This window comes from Oryctolagus cuniculus, chromosome 7 (genome assembly GCF_051225735.1).
Source record: "Oryctolagus cuniculus isolate XC-2025 breed Fujian yellow rabbit chromosome 7, ASM5122573v1, whole genome shotgun sequence".
In the NCBI taxonomy this organism is placed as follows: domain Eukaryota; kingdom Metazoa; phylum Chordata; class Mammalia; order Lagomorpha; family Leporidae; genus Oryctolagus; species Oryctolagus cuniculus.
Genome location: NC_142873.1, coordinates 42,840,766 through 42,864,905, shown reverse-complemented (window position 1 = coordinate 42,864,905; position 24,140 = coordinate 42,840,766). Strand labels below are relative to the sequence as shown.

At 57.8% G+C, this 24,140-nt stretch overlaps 1 protein-coding gene and 1 long non-coding RNA gene across 23 annotated transcripts in view; both read right to left on the bottom strand.

Moving 5' to 3' along the window:
* Nucleotides 1-3,693: 3,693 nt before the first annotated feature.
* Nucleotides 3,694-5,764, bottom strand: LOC149125489 (uncharacterized). Its single transcript, XR_016210546.1, has 2 exons — nt 5,560-5,764; nt 3,694-3,921 (listed from the first exon to the last, which is right to left on the bottom strand). It is a non-coding gene; the product is annotated as an uncharacterized LOC149125489 (long non-coding RNA).
* A 6,076-nt stretch (nt 5,765-11,840) lies between these two features.
* The window catches only part of MEF2D (myocyte enhancer factor 2D), a 30,833-nt gene continuing 18,533 nt past the window's right edge, over nt 11,841-24,140 (bottom strand). For 15 of the 22 annotated variants that reach the window (XM_051858549.3, XM_051858544.3, XM_051858545.3 and 12 more), the window contains 8 exons: nt 23,795-24,005; nt 23,562-23,618; nt 21,782-21,972; nt 21,364-21,384; nt 19,986-20,115; nt 16,316-16,544; nt 15,726-16,032; nt 11,841-15,552 (listed from right to left, as the gene is read on the bottom strand). In XM_051858549.3, the coding sequence (XP_051714509.1) occupies nt 15,541-15,552; nt 15,726-16,032; nt 16,316-16,544; nt 19,986-20,115; nt 21,364-21,384; nt 21,782-21,972; nt 23,562-23,618; nt 23,795-24,005 (1,158 nt within the window). In that variant the 3' untranslated portion in view covers nt 11,841-15,540. Of the gene's footprint in view, nt 15,553-15,716; nt 16,033-16,315; nt 16,545-19,985; nt 20,116-21,363; nt 21,385-21,781; nt 21,973-23,561; nt 23,619-23,794; nt 24,006-24,140 lie in introns of those variants that run through there. The other 7 variants (XM_051858551.3, XM_051858550.3, XM_089299814.1 and 4 more) reach the window with 5 other exon arrangements.

Sequence of the window (24,140 nt, the reverse complement as noted above, 5' to 3'; positions counted from 1 at the left end):
AAAGCTGGGAGGATGGCCGGCGCCGCGGCTCACTAGGCTAATCCTCCGCCTAGCGGCGCCGGCACACCAGGTTCTAGTCCCGGTCGGGGCGCCGGATTCTGTCCCGGTTGCCCCTCCTCCAGGCCAGCTCTCTGCTGTGGCCTGGGAGTGCAGTGGAGGATGGCCCAAGTGCTTGGGCCCTGCACCTGCATGGGAGACCAGGAGAAGCACCTGGCTCCCAGCTTCGGATCAGCGCGGTGTGCCGGCCACAGCGGCCATTGGAGGTTGAACCAATGGAAAGGAAGACCTTTCTCTCTGTCTCTCTCTCTCTCACTGTCCACTCTGCCTGTCAAAAAAAAAAAAAAAAAAAAAAAAAAGCTGGGAGGCGTGGCCGCGCTTGCCTGGCTCCGGTGAGAGTCCATTGCTTCAGATGAGGAGGGCCAGTCCAGTCTCCACTCCTCCCTCCCTAACCACTTCTCTAACTGGCTCTATGTGCCTGACTGCTCTGGGCCCCCAAGCCTGTCGCTCCTGCTTCTCAGATGGGTCCCTCGTGTCGTTTGCAGTAGCCTTTTTTCCTTGAAGACTGGACAACTGGGTACTGCTTGTCCACCTTCTTCTACACGTTTTTCCTCTGCGAACTTGTTCAACTATCACTTCTATGTAGATTACCCACAACACAGCATTACGAAGTTATTCAACATTGGAATTTAGAGATCAGATAGTTAAATCTTCTCAATCTATAGAATCCAGTTGAATGACAATTCTGTAATTCAAAAGAATTTCAGAGATCAACTAGTTTAACCTACAGATAAAGAAACTGAAATTGGGGCCGACACCCTGACGTAGCCGGTAAAGCTGATGCCTGCCGTGCTGGCATCCCACATGGGCGCCAGCCCAGGACCCGGCTGCTCTACTTCCAGTCCAGCTCTCTGCTGTGGCCTGGGAAAGCAGTGGAGGATGGCCCAAGTCCTTGGGCCCTGCACCCACATGGGAGACCTGGAAGAAACTCCTGGTTCCTGATTTCAGATCGGCTCATCTCTGGCCATTGAGGCCATCTGGGGAGTGAACCAGGGAATGGAAGACCTCTCTCTATCTCTGCCTCTTCCTCTCTGTAACTTTGCCTCTCAAATAAAATAAATAAATCTTTTTTTTTTTTTTTGACAGGCAGAGTTAGACAGTGAGAGAGACAGAGAAAAAGGTCTTTCTTCCGTTGGTTCACCCCCCAAATGGTCACTATAGCCGGCGTGCCGCGCCAATCCGAAGCCAGGAGCCAGGTGTTTCCTCCTGGTCTCCCATGTGGGTGCAGGGCTCAAGCACTTGGGCCATCCTCCACTGCACTCCCTGGTCACAGCAGAGAGCTGGACTGGAAGAGGGGCAACCGGGACAGAACCGGCGCCCTAACCAGGACTAGAACCTGGGGTGCCAGCGCTGCAGGCAGAGGATTAGCCAAGTGAGCCATGGTGCTGGCCAAAATAAATAAATCTTAAGAAAAAAAAAAAGAAAAGAAAAAGAAATTGGAATCTCAGAGGGATTAAACAATACTCTGCTTAGCCATACAATCCTACACAATCCAAAACCCCACCATAGAGCTCCTCCTGTCTGCAGACTATCGTGGAGTGCACAGTAAGATGTGGTCCATCCTACAGCGGAAAAATGAATATAACAGCTGGGACAACAGGGACACCAAGTTCCAGGACTGGATGTCTGGATATTTAACTAGATGAGTAGGACCTTGGGGAGGGACATACAATCTTTTTAGCTCGTGTTGGGAGTATATTCTTCTGTTTTTGTTATATGAGGAGACAGTTGAGGGGACTTGTCCAAGGTGACACTGTTGGAGGCAAGGCCAGGTCTTGAAGTCAGGTCTCCAAACTCAACCTGCAAGACTTTGCCCCTTACAGCTCTGCATGTCCCCAGCCCTTCTCTCTCCTGGGTGCTATTCTGCATTGCCGAAGGAACATCTTTCTTACTCAGTAAGGCATCCAATCTTCCAGTTAGGACAGATCAAAATCCTATAGCACAGGGAACAGCATACACAGTGCGTACAACCACCACATACTTCATACCCGTTCTGGCAATAGTCCTGTTAACTTATCCTTCAAAATGTCTTTTATCTAGGACTTTCTTTGGCAACCACTTCCACAATCTCAGTAGAGAGTCTTTTTTTTTTCTTTTTTAAATCTTGTCTTATTGATCATTCATTTATTTATTTGAAAAGAGAGAGAGAGATCTTCCAACTACTGGTTTACTCCCCAAATGCTTGCAACAGCCAGGGCTGGGTGAGGCAGAAGTCAGGAGCCAGGAACTCCACCCTTGTCTCCCCCATGGCTGGCAGGGACCCAAGTACTTGAGCCATCATCTGCTGCCTCCCATGGTGTGCGTTAGCAGGAAGCTGAATGGGCAACTGAGGCAGGACAACCCCCGTCCTGAGTTCCCTTGATATGGTTTTCCCTTCCGCCTCTGATAGACTCATGGAGCCTTTGAGTGTAAAAGAATCTTAGAGGCAATCTGCATTCAACCTTTGCACAGAGAAGGGGCCTGGGAGAGGGACCCAGCTCCCCAGGCTCCTCGGGACGTAGGCACGAAGCTGCTTCTGGGATCACACCAGGCGGACGCCACCTCGGTCCAGAGCTCACCCATCCTCCTGAGCCCTCGCTGGTTCCAGGGTCTGGGGAAATTGGTAGCCATTTCAGTCTCCAAAAACCAGAACAAACACCTCCCTCCATCTCCCTGCTGCCCCCGGGGGCTCCATTGGGGGACTGGGAAGTGGGGCAGGTGCAGGAGGGGGCTTCCCAGACCAGCAACGTGGCCTGGCCAAGTCACTTCACCCTTTCCTTCTGGTCCTAGGCTAGGGGTCCCCAGCGTCCTCCCAGGGCACAGCTGATGAGAGGTGGGAGTGAATGGGACTTCCGTGGGACCACCCCAGATTGGTGGGTCCATTGACTTTGTTCCAGAACATTCTGGACCTTCCCAGCACACACATTCATGCTGTATTCACAACTACCTCAGAGGTACTCTGTAGTCAACGTTTGCCCAGACAGCCACTTCTACGCGGATGGCATTTCCGATCCTGAGGACCGAGGACCGTCAGCCAGCCGCTGTGCAGGGCACTCATTACTTGCACAGACAGCTCCTGTCCCCAGTAGACACCGAGCCGTCCGGAAGTGCGTCACTCATCCACTCAGCTTGTTTATGGACTGTGGTCTCTGCCACACTCTGGCACACTGCATATTTAGCTCAAGGTCCCCACAGGCCTTACATGACTTCTAAAAAATTATTATTAAAGATTTATTTATTTGAAAGAGTTACAGAGAGAGGACGGAGAGAGAGATCTTCCATCTGCTGGTTCACTCCCCAGATGGCTGTGATGGCCAGGGCTTGGCCAGGCTGAAGCCATGGAACCAGGAGCTTCTTCTGGGTCTCCATGTGAGTACACATGCTTGGGCCATCCTCCACTGCCCTCCCAGGCACACTAGCCTTGAACCGGTGCCCCTATGGGATGCTGGCACTGCAGGCAGTAGCTTAACCCACCGTGCTACAGTGCTGGCCTGTCCTTTAAATTATATTGCATACATAAAAAAGAACAATAATTTATATGTTACATACAGAAGCAAATGAATACCCATAGAGCTATTTACCCAATAACTAGAACATACCAATACCACCCTCCTGTGTGTTCTTTCCCACTCCATCCCAATCTCTATGCAAGGTAACTTTTTTTTTAAGATTTTTTTTTTTTATTAATTTGAAAGACAGAGTTACAGAGAGAGGCAGAGACAGAGAAAGAGGTCTTCCTCTCTCTCTGGTTCACTTCCCAGATAGTTGCAACAGCTGGAGCTGTGCTGATCTGAAGCCAGGAGTTTCTTCCAGGTCTCCCATGTGGATGTAGGGGCCCAAGGACTTGGGCCATCTTCTACTGCTTTCCCAGGCCATAGCAGAGAGCTGGATTGGAAGAGGAGCAGCTGGGGTTAGAACTGGCACCCATATGGGGCGCTTCGGGCCAGGGCTTTAACCCTCTGTGCCACAGCGCCGGTCTCCATATTTCTACATTTTGTGTTCATCAGTCTGTTGCCCTTTGAAAAGTTTTACACACATATCTAAACAATATTTGTTGAATTTCATTTGTTTTTGGACTTTATTTTTTTAAAAAATATTTATTTATTTGAAAGAATTACACACAGAGAGAGGAGAGGCAGAAAGAGAGGTCTTCCATCCCCTGGTTCACTCCCCAGTTGGCCGCAATGTCCGGAACTGAGCTGATCCAAAGCCAGGAGCCTGGAACTTCCTCTGGGTCTCCCACATAGGCACAGGGGCCCAAGGACTTGGGCCATCTTTCAGTGCTTTCCCAGGCCATAGCAGAGAGCTGGATCAGATGTGGAGCAGCCGGGACTCCAACGGGTGCCCATATGGGATGCCGGCACTGCAGACGGTGGCTTTACCTGCTAGGCCATGGCGCTGGCCCCTGTTTTTGGACTTTATAAAAATGGTTTTGGGGACAGGCATTTGGCCCGGAAGTTAAGCCACTGCTTGGGACACCCACGTGCCATATGGCAATGTCTGCTTCCAGCACAGGCTCTGCTCCCCACTCCAGCTCCTGAAGAGCAGGTGATGGCTCAAGTCCATGGGTGCCTGACGTCCACGTGGGAGGCTCCTGGCTTTGTCTTGGCCCAGCCCTGGCTTTTGTGGGGTATTTGGGGAGTGAATCAGAGATGGAAGATGTCTCTCCCTCTGAAAACCACTGCCTTTCAAATAAAATGAAAACAAGTAGAGATTTATTTAAAATGGTTCCAAACGTTTGCAGTGTTCCGGAATCTCTTTCACTTGGTATTACGTTCCTGAGATTTACCCACGCCAATTGCGTTCTTTGTACCCATTTCCCAAGCCTCATCACCTTCACGCGCAGATCACAGGAACACCAAGTGATCCTGCTGCTTCTGAATACCTCGAGCACTCACTATTAAAAAACCACACACAAAAAACCCCAGACAGTGCCTGCGCTTTTATCTTCGGCGTCATCAGCCGACCGGACGCAAGCTCCTTGGAGAAACAGACTGGGCGCCGGGCAGCCTGCGTTCAGGCTCACTTCACCGCGACAGGCAGCGCCACCTCCTTAATAACCCATGGAGGCGGTCTGGGGAGAACTCCCGGGACAGTGAACATTACACTGGGGACACTGCGAAGCGGCTGGCTGCGTGCGAGCACGTTCGTGACGCCCCGAAGGCCAGGCACCGCCATCCTTTCTTCTGGATCTTTCAGGCGCAGTCAGGGTCTGGGAAAGGCCAGGAGGAGAGAGGGCGCTGGCTCTCCCTCAAGTGGAGCAGGGAGGCGGAGGCGGTCTGACTCACGCCCGCGCGCCTTCGCCTCGGAGCCCGGAGCACAGGGGACTCAGCCAAAACTGGTCGCAAGGCTCCGTTTTTTCCCATATAGGGGGCTGTCTTTGTGTACGCATGCGCCCTGTGCAGGATGTGGTTGGCTGTTGACCCCATCTGTCATTGGAGCAGCCAATGGAGCGAGGCCTAGAATCTACTTCCCGCCCAACGACCGGAGGCGAAGGGAGTGGGTTGAGGTCTTTGTCCGCACCGTCGCCAGTGTGTGGACGAGCCGACCCGGCAGTCGGTGCCGGCGGCGTGCAGCGAGCTGGGAGTGTCGGCTGACCTGGCTGCAGTGTCCAGCAGGGAGGGAGGCGGGGAGGAGGGGGTCAGCGGCCCGGTAAAGGGCGGCGGGGCCCGCGTTTCTGGCGCAGTGTCCCAGGACCAGCTGCCAGTTCCCCGTGGCTGGAGCGCCCCCTGTGGGCCAGACCCTTGGCGAGGCGCTGGCCGGCCGGGCAGGGATTGGGCGCCCGAAGGTTGTGACAGCGGCGGGGACGGGCACCGAGGGCCGCGTGAGGGCAGGGCTTGCGGGCGCGAGCGCTCCTCTCTCCGCCTCGGCCGGCGGCGTCACCGGCTTTTATTAGGCACGTGGCGGCCGATGCGCAGTAAACAGGAGTGACTCTGGGCGGCCACCCTGCGAAGGCGGGGACCGTACTTAGTGACCAAACAACTGCCTGAGTGAGGCCCTGGGAGCTGTGAACGCGGAGAAGCAAGTGCAAAGCACAGGGAACAAATGCAGGCCGGGCCCCCGGGCTGAGTTGAACCACACCCGGCAGGCCCCGCAGGGAGACTGGGAGCTTCCGAGATCCATCTCCTTGCAGGACGCGGGCTGTGGAGCCTGGGGTGGGGTCCCTGTGTCCCTTCCACATCCGCTGTTCCTGAAACGTTTCCACAGTCACAAGGCTGGAAAAGTTACTCAGCCCATGGGACTGGCGGGTGAGTCAGAAGAACATGAGCTGCAAGAGAACTCGTCTGGCCGCCTCCTTGGCTGAAACAGATACTACCCTTTGCTTCCCGCCTCCCAAGAACCTGCCTCTGGGATGCTGTTCGTCCATGGACCAATAGCTGAGCCCCATTCGCTAGTCCTGCAGCTGGAAGGTCGAGGAGAAGCTACAAAAAAGTCACACTTTTGAGTATATTTATTAAAAAAATAATAATAATCAGGGGCTGGCGCTGTGGCATAGTGGGCTAAGCCTCCACCTTTATCGCCAGCATCCCATGTGGGCGCCGGTTCTAGTCCGGGCTGCTTCTCTTCTGATCCAGCTCTCTGCTATGGCCTGGGAAAGCAGTGGAAGTGCTCAGGCCCTGCACCTGCATGGGAGACCTGGAAGAAGCTCCTGGCTTCGGATTGGCCCAGCCCTAGCCATTTTAGCTATTTGGGAGTGAACCAGTGGATGGAAGACTCTCTCTCTCTCTCTCTCTCTCTCTCTCGCTCCTTCTCTGTCAGTAACTCTACCTCTCAAGTAAATAAATAAAAAAAATTTTTTAAATCTCGTGTTCGTACCATTATAGAGTTTTTTTTTTTTGGACAGGCAGAGTGGACAGTGAGAGAGAGAGACAGAGAGAAAGGTCTTCCTTTGCCATTGGTTCACCCTCCAATGGCCGCTGTGGCCGGCGCACAGCGCTGATCCGATGGCAGGAGCCAGGTGCTTCTCCTGGTCTCCCATGGGGTGCAGGGCCCAAGTACTTGGGCCATCCTCCACTGCACTCCCGGGCCACAGCAGAGAGCTGGCCTGGAAGAGGGGCAACCGGGACAGAATCCGGCGCCCCGACCAGGACTAGAACCCAGTGTGCCAGCGCCGCAAGGCGGAGGATTAGCCTAGTAAGCCGTGGCACCGGCCCACTGTAGAGTTTTCAAAGTGCACTTCCCCACGCATAATCTCATTTTAGCCTCACTGAACACACGCTGTGTGCCGTAAACAAAAATGGATGAGGCCAGGTATTTTAGAATTTTACTTATTTTTGTTTCATTTGAGAGGTGCAGTGGTGGGAACTGGTTCATGCTCCAAATGCCCAGAGAGCAGGACCTGGGCCAGGCAAAAGCCAGGAAACAGGAATTCAATCCAGGATTCCTACACGGGTGACAGGGACCAAAGTACTGTGGCCATCATTTACTAAAAAGGAATACATTTATATATATATATATATATAAATGTATTCCTTTTTAGTATATATATATACTATAGTATATATATATATATATATATATATATATATATATATATATATAGTATATATATATTTGAAAGAGTTACCAGGGCAGGGGACAGGGGGAGGTAGAAGCGGGAGAGAGAAGTCTTCCTTCTGGTGGTTCACTCCCCCGATGGCTGCTACTGCAACCACTGGGGCTGGGCCATGCTGAAGCCAGAAGCCTGGGACTCCGTGTGGGAAGCAGGGGTCTAAACACTTGGGCCATCCGCTGCCTTCCCAGGTGTGTTAGCAGGGAGCAGGATTGGAAGTGGAACAGCCAGAGCCGAAACCAGTGCCAAGGGCGTCAGACAGTGGCTTACCCTGCTAAGCCACAGCAGACCCTAGGCAGTGCATTTCTTAAGGGAAGATTTCCATTCAGTTGTAGGGAGAAAATAGAAATTAACGCCTGCTCTTCCAGCTCCAATGAGGTAGGTGCTACAAAGAGGCAGATTTTTGAGACACCTCATTGAAGGCTATCACAGCCAGTTGGGCAGGAGCAGGGAGGGAGAGAAATCAGGAAAAAACCGTGGAGGGAAGGGTCCTTCAATTATAGGAAAAGGGCTTCAAAGAAATTGGAGAAGAACATTTTTCTTTCTCACAGACCTCTTACCCAAGCTCATCTATTTTCATGACTTCCATAAGCTGCAGCAGAGAATCTCTCTCTTAAATGCCCACTAAATTCGTTCTCTTCCTTCCTCTGTCCATATCTTCCTGGGGTTTAGGTTCTGTTTCTACTTAAGGATCCTGACTGGGGCTGACACTGTGGCTCAGCAGGTTAAAGCCCAGGCCTACAGCCCCAGCATCCCATATGGACGCTGGTTTGAGCCCCAGCTGCTCCATTTCCAGTCCAGCTCCCTCCAAATGTGCCTGGGAAAGCAGTGGAGGATGGCCCAAGTACTTGGGCTCCTGCACCCACGTGGGAGCCTGGAAGAATCTCCTGGCTCTTGACTTCGGCCTGGCTCCAGTCCTGGCTGTTGCAGCCATTTGAGAATGAACCCGGGGATGGAAATTCTCTCTGTCTCCTTCTCTCTGGAACCTTGCCTTTCAAATAAATCAACCAACCTTTAAAAAATAGAATTAAAGATAAGTTAAAAATAAACAAATAAACATGGCTCCTGACTCAGCTGTGCCTTCTAGCATTGCTGTCAGAGGGAGGTTTCTCTGGCAGAAGCTTTCCCAAATGCAAGTCTGACCCATTCCCTCCTCTACTTAAAATCTTTGGATGACCAGAAGCTGGCACCGCAGTGCGGTGGGTTAAGCCACCACCTGCGATGCCAGTATACCGTATTAGAACAGGGCTCCGCTTCCCAGCCAGCTCCTCGCTAATGAGCCTGTGAACGCAGTGGAAGATGGTTCAAGTACTTGGGCCCCTGCCACCCACTTGGGAGACCCCGATGGAATTCTACCCTGGCTGTTGTGGCCACTTGGGAAGTGAACCAGCTCAGGGGAGTGCTCCCCACCCCACCCTGTCACTTTGCCTTTCACATACATAAAATCGTAAATAAAAGATGTTTGGATGACAACACCTGCAGGAAAAAGTCCAAGTCTTGACAATCAAGGCCTTTCGTGCCGAGGCCTCTGCTCTGTACGCTACTCTGGGACCTTGTTGGGGCAGCATTCTCACTCCACACCTTCTATGGCATTCCTGCCGCGAGCACGGCCTCTTCTTTTTTTTTTTTTTTTTTTTTTTTTTTTTGACAGGCAGAGTGGACAGTGAGAGAGAAACAGAGAGAAAGGTCTTTCTTTTCTGTTGGTTCACCCTCCAATGGCCGCTGCGGCTGGCGCGCTTTGGCCAGAGCACCGTGCTGATCCGAAGCCAGGAGCCAGGTGCTTCCTCCTGGTCTCCCATGGGGTGCAGGGCCCAAGCACTTGGGCCATCCTCCACTGCACTCCCTGGCCACAGCAGAGAGCTGGCCTGGAAGAGGGGCAACCGGGACAGAATCCGGCGCCCCAACCGGGACTAGAACCCGGTGTGCTGGTGCTGCAAGGCGGAGGATTAGCCTAGTGAGCTGCGGCGCCGAAGGCCTCTTCTGCCCTCACGTCTTCAAAATGCACCTGAACGCCTCCCCTGATCACCACGAGTTTGGTTTTGGGCGTGTCTCTGATCCCAAAAGCCCATTCGTGTCCTTCGTATACGGTGTTTAACAGGGAGTCAGGTGTCACCTTTTGGATCACTTGTCCCCGCTGGAGTTGGCTGGAGGCGGGAGCTGTCCTGCTCTCCCCTTCATCACTGCGGGTGTCACACAGAGCAGGTGCTTGATCAATGATGCGCTTCAGGCAGGAGAGCGTGCACAGAGACACAAGGATCTGCCGAGGCAGGCAGTGGGCTGTGTGGGCTGCCTAGGGCCCAGGGGAGGCACCGGGGGCAGCACGGAGGAAGTCTGCGAAAGGGGTTGGGGTGGCTGTGTGGAATCTGCACTTTATATCATGGGCGCCCCAACGCCACACACCACGCTGGTCACCATGACGGGCAGCGGAGAAGTACAGGTGTTAGATGATCGGAGCTGCACCGAAGATGGGGGGTGGACCCAAGAGGGAGGTGGGGGCTAGAGAAGGCAGGCAGCTGTTAGCTCTGCTCCACAGACAGGGAGGCTCAGGCAGACGGGGGTCTACCCAAGGCCACCCAGCTGGCCTTGCACGAACTACAAGTTGCACTTGGCAACTGCAGACACCAGAAGGCATATGGAGGAGAAAGGCTGTCCAGGAGTGGGGAGGCTACTGCCCCAGTCAGCGTCACATCTTGGACACAGTAGTAAAATCCCCGTGGCTTCATGCCCCGCACCGATTTCCTGCTCACCCCCGTCTACTCTGGCACTGGACAACCCCGACTGCTTTGAGTTTGTGGCACTCACATGACCACGCAACACAGAAAGAAGCCCCGGAGAGCCAGGTACCAGGAGGGACGTATGTTACAGCCCACTACAGTCCCCTGATCACACTAGTTCAACACCCCTGCTTGACAACACAGGGCCCAGGAAACAGCGTTGTGTGTCCAGGAAGGATCTGGACATCAGTAACGCCTACCTGGCGAGGCCCACAGGGAAAGTAAGGGCAGGCCGGGCAGCCCTGGAGCAGGGAGGTGTCCAGAGTTTTGTTCAGGATTTGGGTGTTAGGGCCGTTCTGGTCAGCTCTTCCTCGACGTAAGCCGGCCTGGGGCGTGCACCTGTCTGGGGAAGCTCTGGCACTCTAGCACAGAACAGAGGTGGCTGCACTCAAAACGGCCGTCAGTAGGAGGCCTCCGTTCTTCACCACGCGGGTCTCTCGAGGGCTACTGAAGTGTCCTCTAACATGGCATCTGGCTTTCCCCAGGGCAAATGAGAGCGAGCGAGCAGAAGTCATGACTTGGCCTTGGAAGTCATCCTCCACCTCTTCTTTTTTTATTGGTCGCACACACCAACCCTGAGTCACTGTGGGCGGGGACTCCGCAGAGGCAGGAATACCAGGCAGGGATGATTGGAGGCCACCTTGGAAGTTTATGCAGGGCACCTCATCCAGAGGACAATGTCTTCTTAATCCTTCCCGTCCTGCTCCGGCCTGAAGCAAGGTGCAGCCTGGAGAGGGAGGCAGGGCCAGGACAGACGGCCGCCTCGGCACACATAGAACAGAAACTCAAGTGGGGCCCGCAGACACGCTGTGCCTGCCTGACCCTGGAGCGCCCTTGCAACAACGCGCGGGGCCCTGGGCAGTTGTAGGCCTGGCTGCAGGCCTGTCTCCGCCCTTGTGGATCCTTCACACTCCCATGTTTGCCTCTGTGGCGCCCAGCGTGGGCCAGGTACAGAGGGGTGGCCAAACCCTGTCCCCAGTGAGTCACGCCTGACACGCACAGTCCAAGTGACAGGCGCCAGGAGGCGGGAGGAGAGCAGGCCACCTGGTGCCTGGTGCCGGGGCGGGGGCCCTTTGGGAAGTGTGGGGAGCACAAGGAAGGGCCCTGGAAAGTAAGGCAAGGGCAGCCTCCTGCTGGAGGGCATGCTGTGAGGACCCAGACATGGGGACCGGGGAGGGGGGGCCCTCTGTGTGCCCCATCCCAACACCAAACACCAGGCTGCTTCCAGGTTTTCTTGCGCCCCAGGATCCCACCTGCGACTTTAACTGGGCAACCCTCCTTGGACCTGGGGCTGCCTGCTTCTGACAGAGCACCCGGAAGAAATACTCATCTGAAAATTCCACCCCAGATGCCCGGAAGCGCTCCCCCCACCCCAGGCTGGGCACCGCCGGCCTCTCTCACCTCTCTCATTGCAAGGCTGTCTCACTGCTTCCTTCCCGGCCCCGGCCGCACCAAAGAAAGCAAAGCCCAAGCCGAAGTATCAGAAACGTGTATTTTTTCTTTTAATAGTAAACCTCTTTACAACAAATATAGTGAAAGAGTTTTCAAACAAAACTCATAAGAATCTCGAGGACTTTGTCTTTTCTTATTGTGTAGAATACTAAGAAAGCATCACCATACAGCACGAAAAGAAATATTGAAAACAAATCAACAGCCACACACTTGGACTCGCCCTGCCCCAGGACCCAGGAGCAGCCCCAGGAGTGTGGGTGATTGTCTGGTGTGGGGGTGGGGCACCTCCGTGGCCCGCCCCACCCCTCCTTCCCTCTCCCCTACCCCCTCCCGCCCTCTGGGACTTGCTGGGGAAGAGGAGAGAATCCAGATTCTCCATGGAACATTCCAGCCCCCTCCCCCCATACAAACCCCATTCCTTCTACCAACTGTTCAGGGTGCGGGGAGAGGCAGGAGAGTGAACAAGGAGTTCCCAGGCTCCCTGTCTCCTCCCCTCCAGGAAAAGCCCACGCCACCCCCACCCCACCCCAGGGGATTCCAAAGTCAGTTAAAAATATATAGATATAGATATTTCTAGATACACTTTTACATCGCTTCTGTCTCTCCAAACAAATAAATAATGAGCAAGAGAAGGTGCATTGCTTCCTTCCTGTCCAAGGTGGGAGGGCCGGGCGGGCGGGGGCAGTGCACTGCTGGGGAAGGGAGCCGGTGTGTTCTGTTGAGCGCGGGGAGGGGGTCCCCTGCTCTCTGTCCCTGAAGCTGTGGGAAACCTGGGGAGGGAGGGGCATTGGACAACTCCAGTGGTTACTTTGGCAAATGCCCAGTTCTTCAGAGGGAGTGGGTGGAGGCAAATTTGGCTTGTGAGAGGAAGAAAACTGAAGTTAAGTCCCCACTCGAGGCTGGGTTCCCAGGAACCCATTCATCTGGCCGGCCAGGAGCCCCTAACCCAACCCCCACCCCCAGCCCCTGAAACCTTGGGATACTGAATTGTAGAAATGTCATATATTCATTCATAGACACCCCCCCTTCCAGGGACAGAAAAGAAAGGACACACGCACACACACATCCACACACGGTCATCAAAGCCAGGTTTGCCTTAGGAGGCAGAGGGCAAAACTGGTAAATATTGCACCGTGAACTGCAGGGCCTGGGCCCCACCCCGTGTTTAACGGTGGCCAAGCCCGGCCTGGCGAGGCGGGTGGACGAATGGCGGGAACAGCCTGAGTAGGGAAGGCCGGTCGTTCAACATTTATTGAGCACCTATCATTTATCCACTCACCATTCAGCATTTCTTGGGCGCCTACTGTGTGCCAGGCACTGGGCAGGGTCCTGGGATGCATGCACGCGCAACACTGCACCCTGGCTTCTTCCAGGGCCTGACCGCATCTCATCAGCCCTGGACACACCCTGTGGGGGGCAGGCTGGGGTGCTGGGCATGCTGGGTCCTGGCACGGGGAGCGGGTGGGGTCTGCCGTGAGCAAGGGAGAGCTTGGCAAGGCCCAGGACCTAGACAGCGCTGCTCTATAAGCAGGACGAGGCTGGGGGGAGCAGGGCACCTGTGTGTGGAGGCAAAGGCTCCTGGCGGAGCCCCCAACTCCCGCAGAGGTAGGCTGCAGGGCGAAGCAGAGGGCCTTTGCCAAAGCCCCTCCCTGCAGTTTCACGGGGTCGGTTAAGAGCTGAGGGCGGGGTGAGGTGGGAAGGAGGGAGCCAGGGTCTCAGAGCCGGAAGCCAGCCCGTGCAGCGGGGAGCAGGGACAGCCTCCGTCCCTTTGTAAACACACAGCAGCCACACAGACACACGCAGCCACACCCAGCCAGGCTCAGAGACACACAGAGGGACAGCCCTGCAACCACACACACACACACACACACACACACACACACACTCACATAAATACAAAGGGACACTCAGACACATAAATACCAGATGCCCTCCTGAACACGCTCAGGGCCGGTGTGGTCGCACACACCCATCTGCTCTGGTTCCTTCCCTGCGCCAAGTGTCAGAATACTGTGCGAGGCCAGGTCCCTGGGGCAGCCAAGGACGGTCATCTACCTCCTGGGCCTTGTGGCTCTACTCGCCACGCCAACTGGGAGGACGCCCAAGGGAGCGCTGCACCCCAGGCAGAGGACGGGGCTTGCCCGGAGGAATGGGGCGGACTCCAGCCTGCCAGCCCCTGTCGCTCCAGGCCCGGTCCCTGGCGGGGGTGGTGGTGGAGCACAGGCTGCCCCCCACCCCTCCAGGATGATCTCTGATTGGGCCCCTTGCGGCCTTGGGGGTGGGGAGCAAGAACAACAGCAGATCGCCTCTGGACAGTTCGGGCCGTTTGAGTCGTTATTATTACAATATACTGTGACAAAAATAGATTCTCATTTCATATCAATACAACAACAACAACAGTTTCCTGGACTGGTACACCGCTAACGTTTTCCAAAGGTCGCTATTTACAATTACAGTAGCCAAGAGGGAAGGTGGGATGCGGCCTGGAGGTGGTGGGACAAGGAGGTAGCCAGACGACCAGGGCAGGCGAGGTGCCAAGAGCAGGGAGGTGGGGTCAGGAGCAGAGGGAGCTAGGAGGAGGGGCTGGGAGGAGGCAGGGAGGTGGACCCCCACAGATGGGACCCCACCCATAGGGACCTGGGCCTCTGCAGTCTGTCCTGGTGGCCATTCCTCTCTAAGCGCAGGTGCAGGGTGGACCAGGTTCCCTTCCCGCCCTCGTCCCACGGAAGGGTTCTGGCCTTCAGGCACCCAGGGAGGCCCGAGGCCCATTCTCACGCCTCCCCCCACCAGCCCCCTCACTAAAGTTCCTCTCCCCGATTCTCCCCACACGTGGTGGCCAGCTTCACGGGGCCGGCGACCAGCGAGGGCCGGGGAGCTATTGCACTGTGTATCTTAGAGAAAAGCTGGGGGAGGGAGGGGCCTGACCCTTACCTGGCCTAGCCCTTCTCTGGCCCCACCGCCACCCCTCAGCCCTCTCCTCATGGCTCTCTCTCTCTCCAAATGTGCTTCCAGACAGGCACCACCTGAAATCCTGCCCCCAGCCTCGGATCCCCATGCAGTCTGCCCCACCCAAAGGCTCAGCCAGCACCCACGTGCCTCGGGGGTGCAGCGCACACAAGGATCAGTGAGCATGACCTGTGTGCGTGCACCTGCGTGCATGGGTGCTCGGGGCCAGGCGTGCCTGGGGCCTTGGGAACAGCCCAGAAGCAGAGATCCTGCTCAGAACCTGTGCCTTACTCTCCCCTTGTAACACAAACCTACTCATCAAGCCAACTTTGGGGTTTCAGTCTATTGTACAGGGTTTTTTTTGTTGTTGTTGTTTGGTAATTTTTTGGTTATTTCCCTCTATCTGGGGGATGGGGTGGGTTCGGCACCTGTCCTTTCCCCAAGGCCTACTGGGCCCCCACCCCCTTCCTGCAGCATATGTGTACAACGTGCAAAGTGTCCCCCCCTTCCCGCAAAAAAGAGAGCCCCCAGCCAGTGAAAACGGGGGGAGGTGGAGAAAGAGGGAACGAGAGCATCCCCTCTCCAAAGCGAGAATCCAAATTAAAAAAAATATAATAATAATAATAATATAATAATAATTATACACAAATGTAACCGTCAACAGGACACGGAGCACAACAAAGGAAGTGGGGGTCGAGCGGGAGGAGCCCAGGCGGGGAGGGCGGGCGGTGAGATTGTCAACTCTTCATCAGGGAGGCTGAGGGGAGGGAGTGGGAGCCATCACTTTAATGTCTGTGGAGAGAGGAGACGGAGAAGGGGTGTGAGGGGCTGGCCCAGGCTCTGGGGACCTGCCCCCGCCCCTCTCCCCACAGGGCCGGGAGACGTGGCAGGCGGGGACCACGGGGACGTCCCCGGTCCCAGGGTGCATCAGGCGCTGGCGGACGGGCGGGGCGGCGCTACAGTACCCAGGTATCGAGCCGCATCCTCTTCACAGCTGAGCCCTCAGCGTCGGGCTCTGGGGCTGGGCGCAGCAGGCCCAGCGTGGGCCCGAAGTCCCCCCGGCCATCATCCCGGTCCCCCGTCTCGTAGGCTCCCCCAGCTGGGCTGCTGAGGCTGTCATCTGGCTCCGGGCGGGCAGCAGGGAACACAGCTGGAGGGGGTGGCGCAGGGCTGCGCTCTCGGCTGGGGGACACGGGTTCCGACTTGATGCTGATGTGGGGGTGGGTGGTGACCGTGAGGGCTGCACCCACGTGGGGCAGGGGGCTGCCCGGGCTGGAGGTGGGCAATGATGGGAGGTCCCGTGACAGAGGCGAGAAGGCAGTGAGAATACGGAGGGAGCACGGGGGTGGGGGGGTGGGGTAGAGCCAAGGGTCAAAGGAAGGGCAGGAAAGAGAAACAGGAATGTCAGTTGGCTTCCAGCCCAGGTCATCCCTCGGTGGTCCAGGGAGCCCACCCAGGGGCGCCTACTAAGGATGGGCCACCCCGCAGGACACCCATCTCCAGGGGATGTGGCGCGCTCCCATCCCCCACCCCCACGTGCCACACGAGCACTCACATGAGGCTGCTGAGTGACACGGGGACCAGGTGGGACTGCTGCTGAGGGGGCTGCGGCGGCTGCTGCGGCGGCTGGGGCTGCGGCGGCTGTGGCTGCGGCTGCGGCTGCGGCGGCTGCGGCTGCTGGGGCTGCTGGGGCTGTTGCCAGGCGGTGACGTTGCCTAGCGACAGCCCCCCAGGCGAACTGAAGGCTGGTAAGGACGAGAGCTCCGCACTGGTCAACTGGTAATCTGCAGGGGAACAGGGCGGGGTGAGCCGGGGTGAGGGCGCAGGTGGACCACACACCCCAGGGGAGATGCGCCCAGAGTTGGGGGATGCGACAAGCAGCACGACGCCAAGGGGCTGCTTTCCACTCAACAGATGAAGACAGAGGTGGTTTTTCCAACAGGGTTGAACTTGAAAAAAAAAATTCCCACATACCTATCACTTTTACAGTGACAGTTTTTAAAAAGGGGAGAGAAAGGGGAAAGTCTCAGATGTCTAACTGCCACCTCTCCTCCTGCCAAGTCTCCAGGTGCCTTTCCGAGGCGATGGGGCGCCATGGTAAACGCCAGACAAACGGCGCCTCAGAAGCAAACCCCTGCGAGTGCCATGTCGCCTCTGCAGCGTGCCCAGGTCCCCCCCAGACCGATAAATACTTAAAACAGGAAGCGGCCTGGGCTCGAGGTGCCTGCCACCTGGTTCTCACGCACCGTAGCACAGGGGTTCCGGGGGCCCCACACCGGCCAAGGGCCTGGCAGGGTTCCTGGGACAGGCACTCCTCAGTTCCTAAAATGTCCATCTCAAGGACGAAACGACTGTGTCTGCACCGCCACAGAGCAGCAGAACCACGAGGTGCTCCCCAGTACACAGCACTGCGATGTCTCCCGGTGCACCCTGTCTGGGACCCCAGAGAGGCTGCACTGTGACAGCAGGAGGGCAGGCGGGGGTGGGGAGCACAGCCCAGCCACCCACCGTGTCGCCACGATGCTACTCCTCAGGGGCCATCTGCTACAGCCTTCTGTGTGCAGGGAGATGGTATCACAGAGGCGTGAGCTACGGACGAGGTCAAACTTCCTGGCTACCTGCACGTACAGGCCCTGTGGCCTTGGGCAAGTGCTTACTCTGTCTATAAACCGGAGGCAATAATCCTCCGTTCGGTGCACAGCTGCCACGAGGCCCGAGCGAGTATGGACGCGGAGGGCGTGCAGAACAGCGCCTGGCTGGGCAAAGATGTCACAGTCTTTGCTGTGAGCCTGGAGTCCGCCCCAGGCTGTGCAGAAAGCCAGCCGCACAGCTCAGACCAGACCCTGAGCTCCTTACGGTCACTAAACCTCCCTCCACCGAGGGTCCCCGCTTGCCTGGGGTCTCGTCATGTTGGCCACTAGGTGTGAGATGCTTACGCTCATGTTTAAAAAGCGCAGCAAGGGCAGAAACAGGCCCTAGAACCAACCATTCCCAATACTTATCTTACAATCGAGTTAAGCCCAGAACCGTGCCGTGCCTTGCCCAAGGTCCCTCTGGGGAATGAACAGTAGAGACCCACCTCCCAGTCCTGTCCTGTCCCACCAGGCTCCAAGCCCTGTCGACTGGGAAGCTGAGTTCCCTGCCCCCAGAGCCACTGCAGCCAGACCTTGGCAGCCAGTGTCAACAGGGGCCAGGCCCATCCCGTCCCCAAGCCATTCCCCCAGCCAGATCAACCCCAGCTGGAACCTGACCTGGGCCAAGGGCTGTAAACAGTGACCAGCTAAACAGCCATGTGCTCGCCGGTGTTTTGTTTACGCATGCAGGGTCACCTGACCACACCTGCTGTTTAGGCTGAAGTCCACTCAGCGACTCCAGCAGCAGGAGGAACTGCAGCCTGCTTTCTGAGAGGACGCGAGGACCACCACACACTTCCCAGGGGGGCTGCACACGCAGGCGCACGAACCGCTCTCGCACCAGTGACCGACCACTCTCTGTCTAGACACCAGCGAACTTCCCTCGGGCTTCACAGAGACGGTGGGCAACCAGGAGACAGCAGGAAGCCACCACCGCGGGACTCCCCAGCAAACATCAGCTACTGAAGCCCCCCGGGCCCGCGCCGCAGCACAGCAGGTTAAGCCACTGTGTGTGATGCCGGCATCCAATATGGACTGGTTTGAGTCCCGGCTGCTCCACTTCTAATCCAGCTCCCTGCTCATGTGCCTGGGAAAGCAGCGGGAGATGGCCCAAGTACCGGAAGAAGCTCCCGGCTCCCGGCTCTGGCCTGGCCCACCCCTGGCAGTTGTGGCTATTGGGGGAGTGAATCAATGGATGAAGATCTCTCTCTCTCTCACTTTGCCTTTCAAATAAAAAAACAAAAAACAAAAAACAAAACAAAAAAAAAAACACTCCAGCCCTACCCCCCACCCCCCTGGGGCAGGGCTGGAGGAGCCTCAAAGACCTCATGCCCTGCGGGCCCCACTCCTCTAGCAGACAGCACCCGGCTCCCAGGTGCAGCTTCCGAGGCGGTCTTCCCCGAGCTGCGGTGGGCCCGCCCATGGCTGCACACACAGGGCCAGCAGGAGCCTGGAGACAGAATCTGACCCAGCTGCACACTGGCCCCACATGAGCACTCCCCCAGTGCTCAACCTGCTGTGGATGGCGTTCCTCCAGGCGCATCCCCTTGGGGTACGGCCCGGGCTCTGGTGCCCACATGGCCCTGGGGAAGCTCGGAGGTTTGTGTGTGCTTTAGCCTGCGTCCTCACAGGAACAGCCCCCAACCCAAGCCACCCACATGCCCCAGGGCCTGAGGGCAAGCAGGGTCTCTTCAGCTGACAACAGCCCGGGCTCCCCGGGCCACACAGCACCACAGGGACAGGTGACAAGCCATGTCCCAGGGGGGAGTCCTTGCTGACCCAGCAGCACAGCGCGCAGGCAAGGATGGCCAGAGTGTCACAGACTGCTCCCACGTGGAATGAGTGGGCGACTCAGGCCAGGACAGCCTGGGGATGGAGGACAGCGGGGCACTTGGTGTTCTGTCTGAATTTGTCTGCCCAGGGGCCCCTGCACCTGTGTCCTCGGGTAACTCCTCACTTTCCCCCTGCTCCCTCCCGCCCTCAGCACCCCCCCCCTCACCTCCAGCCCACATCAGACCCTTCTCTCTCTCCTCTGCCCAGCCCTGGGGCCCTCGCTGGTCCTCTCAGGAAAGCTGGCCAACTGACCCAGCTTGCACTTCATGGTTGTCTCTGGTCTCTCCACCTCCAGGAAGTCTCTCTGAACTGCCCATGTCCCCTCCCCACTCCCCACAAACGAGGTGGAGCCTGGTGGGCCTCCTCTGTTCTGTCCACTCCTGCTCCTCAGGCACGAGGTTTCCCAAGGACAGGGCCTGCCCCCTCCATCGGGGCGGCTTTAAAAAGCCAGGAAGCCCAGGGAGATCTCTGTCTCAGATCAAACAAGGCGGAGCGTGTTAGCTAAGTGCATCTTCGGGCCGCACTTAATCAGAACATCTTTGTGATATATGCTCAAAAATTACTTGTTTTATCTGAACTCTTAATGGGCATTCTATGCCTTTATTTGCTAAATCTGGCAATCCTAGCTGCGGGGGGCTCCCCCAGATCAACAGCCTTCCTCAGGCACGGCCCTCCCTGGGGGGCACCTAACGTTCCCTCTCTGATCACTCGCCTGCCCCAGGCCCAGGTATACACATTACGTGTCCCACGGTCACTCACCTGTGTTGTAGGCAGTGGGCATGGAAGAGAAGGGGAGGCCTTGGCTGAGTAAACTTGGTGTTGCCACGGAAACCACTGGGGTGGTGAGTGAGTGGGTAGACTGGGAGACCCCAAGGCGCTGGGCATTGTTCTGTGGGAGAAAGCTGTCCGTCAGGAGGTGGCAGAAGGGTGGCCTGCTTTATGCTGGCCCTCCATCCCAAGGCTAAACTGGCGCCTGGAATCCCAAGGCCAACGTGGGGTGCCTTAGCAAGGAGGCCCCGTAGCCACACACACACACACACACACACACACACACGGAGGCTGGTGCATTCACAGAGATGCCGCAGTCCACGGACAGGATCATCATGCACACGCAGATTCACTCACACCTACACATGTGCAAAGAGGAAGGCCCGGCTGCTGCCCAGGGGCCCAACACCAACACTGGGCACAGTCTCCTGGGACACAGGGAGAAGAGGAGGGTCCTCTCCCTCCCCTCCTCTTCTCCTGGCCAGTACCCCTGCAGTCTCCTCTCCAGCCCTCGCACTGCCGCACACGTCCCAGCAGAAGCACCCTGGTATCTGGGGAGGGGCGTGCGGGGCCTGGCGTGGCGTGTGCCTGCGTGTATGCACACACGTGTGTGGGGCTGTCAGCTCCATCTGCTGCTGAGTCACTTGTTTATTCCAACTCCACGCTGGGGCGAAACTGCTGCCGTGTTGGCCGCCAGAGCCTGCCTGCCTTTTCCAGCCTTTCTGGCCTCCCGTCAGGGAGCTGGGAAGGGAGGAGCCCCTGTCCCACTCTAGGCTGAGATCGGGCGGGCACGTGTGAGGCCAGCCGGGGCCGGGGTGGATGCTGCCCACACCTCTGAGTGCCCGCAAGACCGGCTGAGGGCAGGAGGCAGCCCGGGCAGGTGGGCAGGTGGGGAAGCCCCCACGGAGAAGCCCACTCCGGCCTTGGTTTGGGCCTCAGCTTCCCCTGGGAAACCCACTTTACTGTCTAGCTGGCATCTCTGTGGGCCTGAGCAGAGTCCCAGGGCTCTCGTGGGATCTGAGGGCTACTCTGGGCAGCAGGGCTGGGACCCTGGAGGCCTGGGGCTGCCCTCTCCCCCTTGCACATATGCACAGCCACAGAGAAAGGGTTGTGTGAATGAATGCAATGTCACATAAGGCACCCCACACACGGCCACACACGCGTGCATGCCTCCCCTCGCCCCCGCCCCATTCACCTCGGCATCCCGCTTGGCACGGAACACAGCTCCAGGCAAACAACCAGATCACACCCACTATGCACACAGGCAGGCGACAGCACAGGGCACACACGTCCTCCATGCTGGGGGCTGCAGAGCAGCGGGCAGGGCCGCAATTCAAAGCCAGAGCAAACGTGTCACAGCCTCACTTACCAGGTCTAAATGGTCCTCAGTCTGAGAGCAGAAACAAAACCAAGGGCAGGCTTCAGCCTCTGGCCTCCGCCCTCCCCCACACCTCCGTCCCTCCCGCCATTCCATCCACCTCCTGGCCCAGGGAAGGATGGTGCTCCCCAGCCTGGACGGACGGCGTCTTCCTGACTGCGTCCCCATCTCCACCGCTCAGGAAATCCTCACCTCCCAATCCCAGGCCTCCTGCTGCCCTGATAAATCCTTTCCGTCTTCCTCCCTGTTACAGAACCTTCCCCACATCTCCTGTCCCTTAGCTGGTACTTCTGTGTTCCAACATCAGAAGGCTCTCTGGGAAGGGCGAGCCCTCCCCCAGGAAGTCCTAACAGCTGGCTAACCTTTGCCTCTCCTGCTGCAGGTCTGCCCTTGCCCCCTCCCCACTCACCAAGTGATGCATTAACCCCTTTCCTCCCTGGGAGGTGATGACCCGCAGGTCGGGCTTGCGGCTGGGGGCTCCGAGCTGGGCGCCGTGGGGGGGCGGGGGTGGAGACTTGGCAGGGATGACCTTGTTGAGGCTGTTGCCATTGGCCACAGGGAGGAGGCCGGGGGAAGCCCGGGCACTGACGTAGCCGTTCCCTGGAGAAGTGAGGAGAGGAGGGGAGGAGGAAGACCACGGCCTCCCCGTTAGTGCCTGCCCTTGTCCACGCCCGCCCCTAGCGCCCGGGACCTCTGACAGCTGCGCCTGGGCTGGGAGTGGGCGCTGAGCTGGTGTCCTTAAAGCCATCCAGTCTTGCAGGAACGGAAGTAAGAAGAGCCCTCACTCCCGAATCACTAGTTCACTGCCCTGCCCCCAAGATACCCGTGACAGGCCTGGGTGCTCCGAGGCCGCAAAGGGAACGCGGCTGTGACCTCCGGCCCAGTGCTGGCCGGGAGGTTCTACTACGGCTGGGCCTCTCCTTGCGTTATGCTCTTCTTTGGTACCTGTTCAGTCCAGCGCTCTTAGCGCCCAGAATCTGCCTTGGACAGGACTGGACGGCCGCGTGGGGAAGGGGCGACAGCCGGAATCAGCCACCCTGAGGAGCCCGGCCACCCACCGCTCGGCGTGCTCCCTACGCCATCGGCTGGGGAGGCTGCTATTTGCAGCACACGGGCGAGCTGCCTGCGGCCAGGGGAGACAAGCTGCTTGGCCATGGCGACAGGCCTCCTGGCACTTAAGCACCGCTAACACGGCCACCAGCAGCAGCCGACCGGCAGCGATGAGCGATGAGCGCCGCGCTCCGCCATCTCCACAGGCCTTTCACACACATGCACTATCTCATCTGATCCTCACGATAACCTGCAGAACGGCCAGGACAGGTGCCATCAGCCCTGGCTCAGCCTGCCTGGGAGAGGTGTAACAATCCGTGCAGGGCCACACAGCTGGGGCCCTCGCCTGCCTTCCACACGCTGGACGTGAGGGCCTACACGCATCCCTGTTTGGGCCAGGCCTGCAAGTTTCGCTTTGGGGCTCTCATTGGAGTGGGAGGGGATTCACCCATTCTCCCAGGTTCCCGACCCCAGCGCCCGAGCAGTGCCCGACGACTGAGGCTGGGCGGGGGACTCTGAGGGCTGAGGGTGCGGGGGCAGCCAGAGTCAGAAATGCCACCTTGCCCTGTCCCCCAAGAGCACGCAGTCACCCTGGAAGTGTGTGGCTGCCTCCATCCCATTCCCGGATCACTCTGAGAATGGCAAGAATGTCAGGTGACGTCAGCGGTGACGTTCGCAGTCAGCCACCAAAACAGACAGGAGCACAGGACAGCCGGGACTGCGGGCTGCAGGGTGGGGGACAGGGCAGCTGCCCTTCTTCTGTGGCTTGCACGTGTGTGCTTACAGTTATTTCCGTCAGCATCAGAGCGAGAACGCACAGATGTGGGTGTGTACGGCCCGTGCTTACAGTGGTCCACGTAGCACCAGGCACTATCACCCCCCCAAGACCAGCACCCCACTCGCTGGAAGCCCTTAGATCCTCTCCTCCAACTGGGAATGCTGCTTCATTCTGTGTCCCAGAATTCCCGAGCCTACATCTCTACTGCTCATCCACACCCATCACTGCCACAGGCCACAGAGTCCAGGGGCCTGCACTTCGGACCCTGGCTTCTTCTTCTGCACTGCTCTAAGTCCTTCCGGGTCCCAGGGGCGGAGGGGCAACCCTGCCCACCGCCAGGCAGAAGGGCGGCGGCACTCACCGACGGGACTGGGACAGGCTCCGTTCGCGCTGGTGAGGTCTCCCCCCAGCATGGCCCCTGGAGGGAAAGCAGAAACGTGATGAGCTGGCAGCACTCCCCGTCCCACACTGAGTCTTGGGGACCCCGGGAGGAGGGGCCGCACAATCGGGGGACTGCTGCATGGGGGAAGGGAAACACTCACTGTTGAAAATGAACTCCCCAAGTCCCCAGCACGGCTCACTCCCAGCCCTCACCTGCACTGGCTGGCCGCTGGGGCAGGCCGGGAGACACACTGTTCCTCTGTAGTGCTGGCTGCTGGGGGGACAGGAGCCGCGGGTCCGTGAGGGACGACGTCACCAGGGAAGGGGTGACCAGGGAGCCGCTGGGGTTGCTGAACTGCAGGGAGCTCTGGTTGGACACGGGCACCGTGACAGGCATGGCAAAGTTGGGGGCCGGGACAGCTGACTAGACAGAAAGACGGAGGGGTAAGTCAGGCCGGGGTGAGCCCAGACCCGGGGCCCACGCTGCCTGAGAGGGAAGGCGAGGGCTCTTCTGGCTCCCAGGCGGTGCATCCTACGGCCAGCAGCTGGGGCTCTCTGC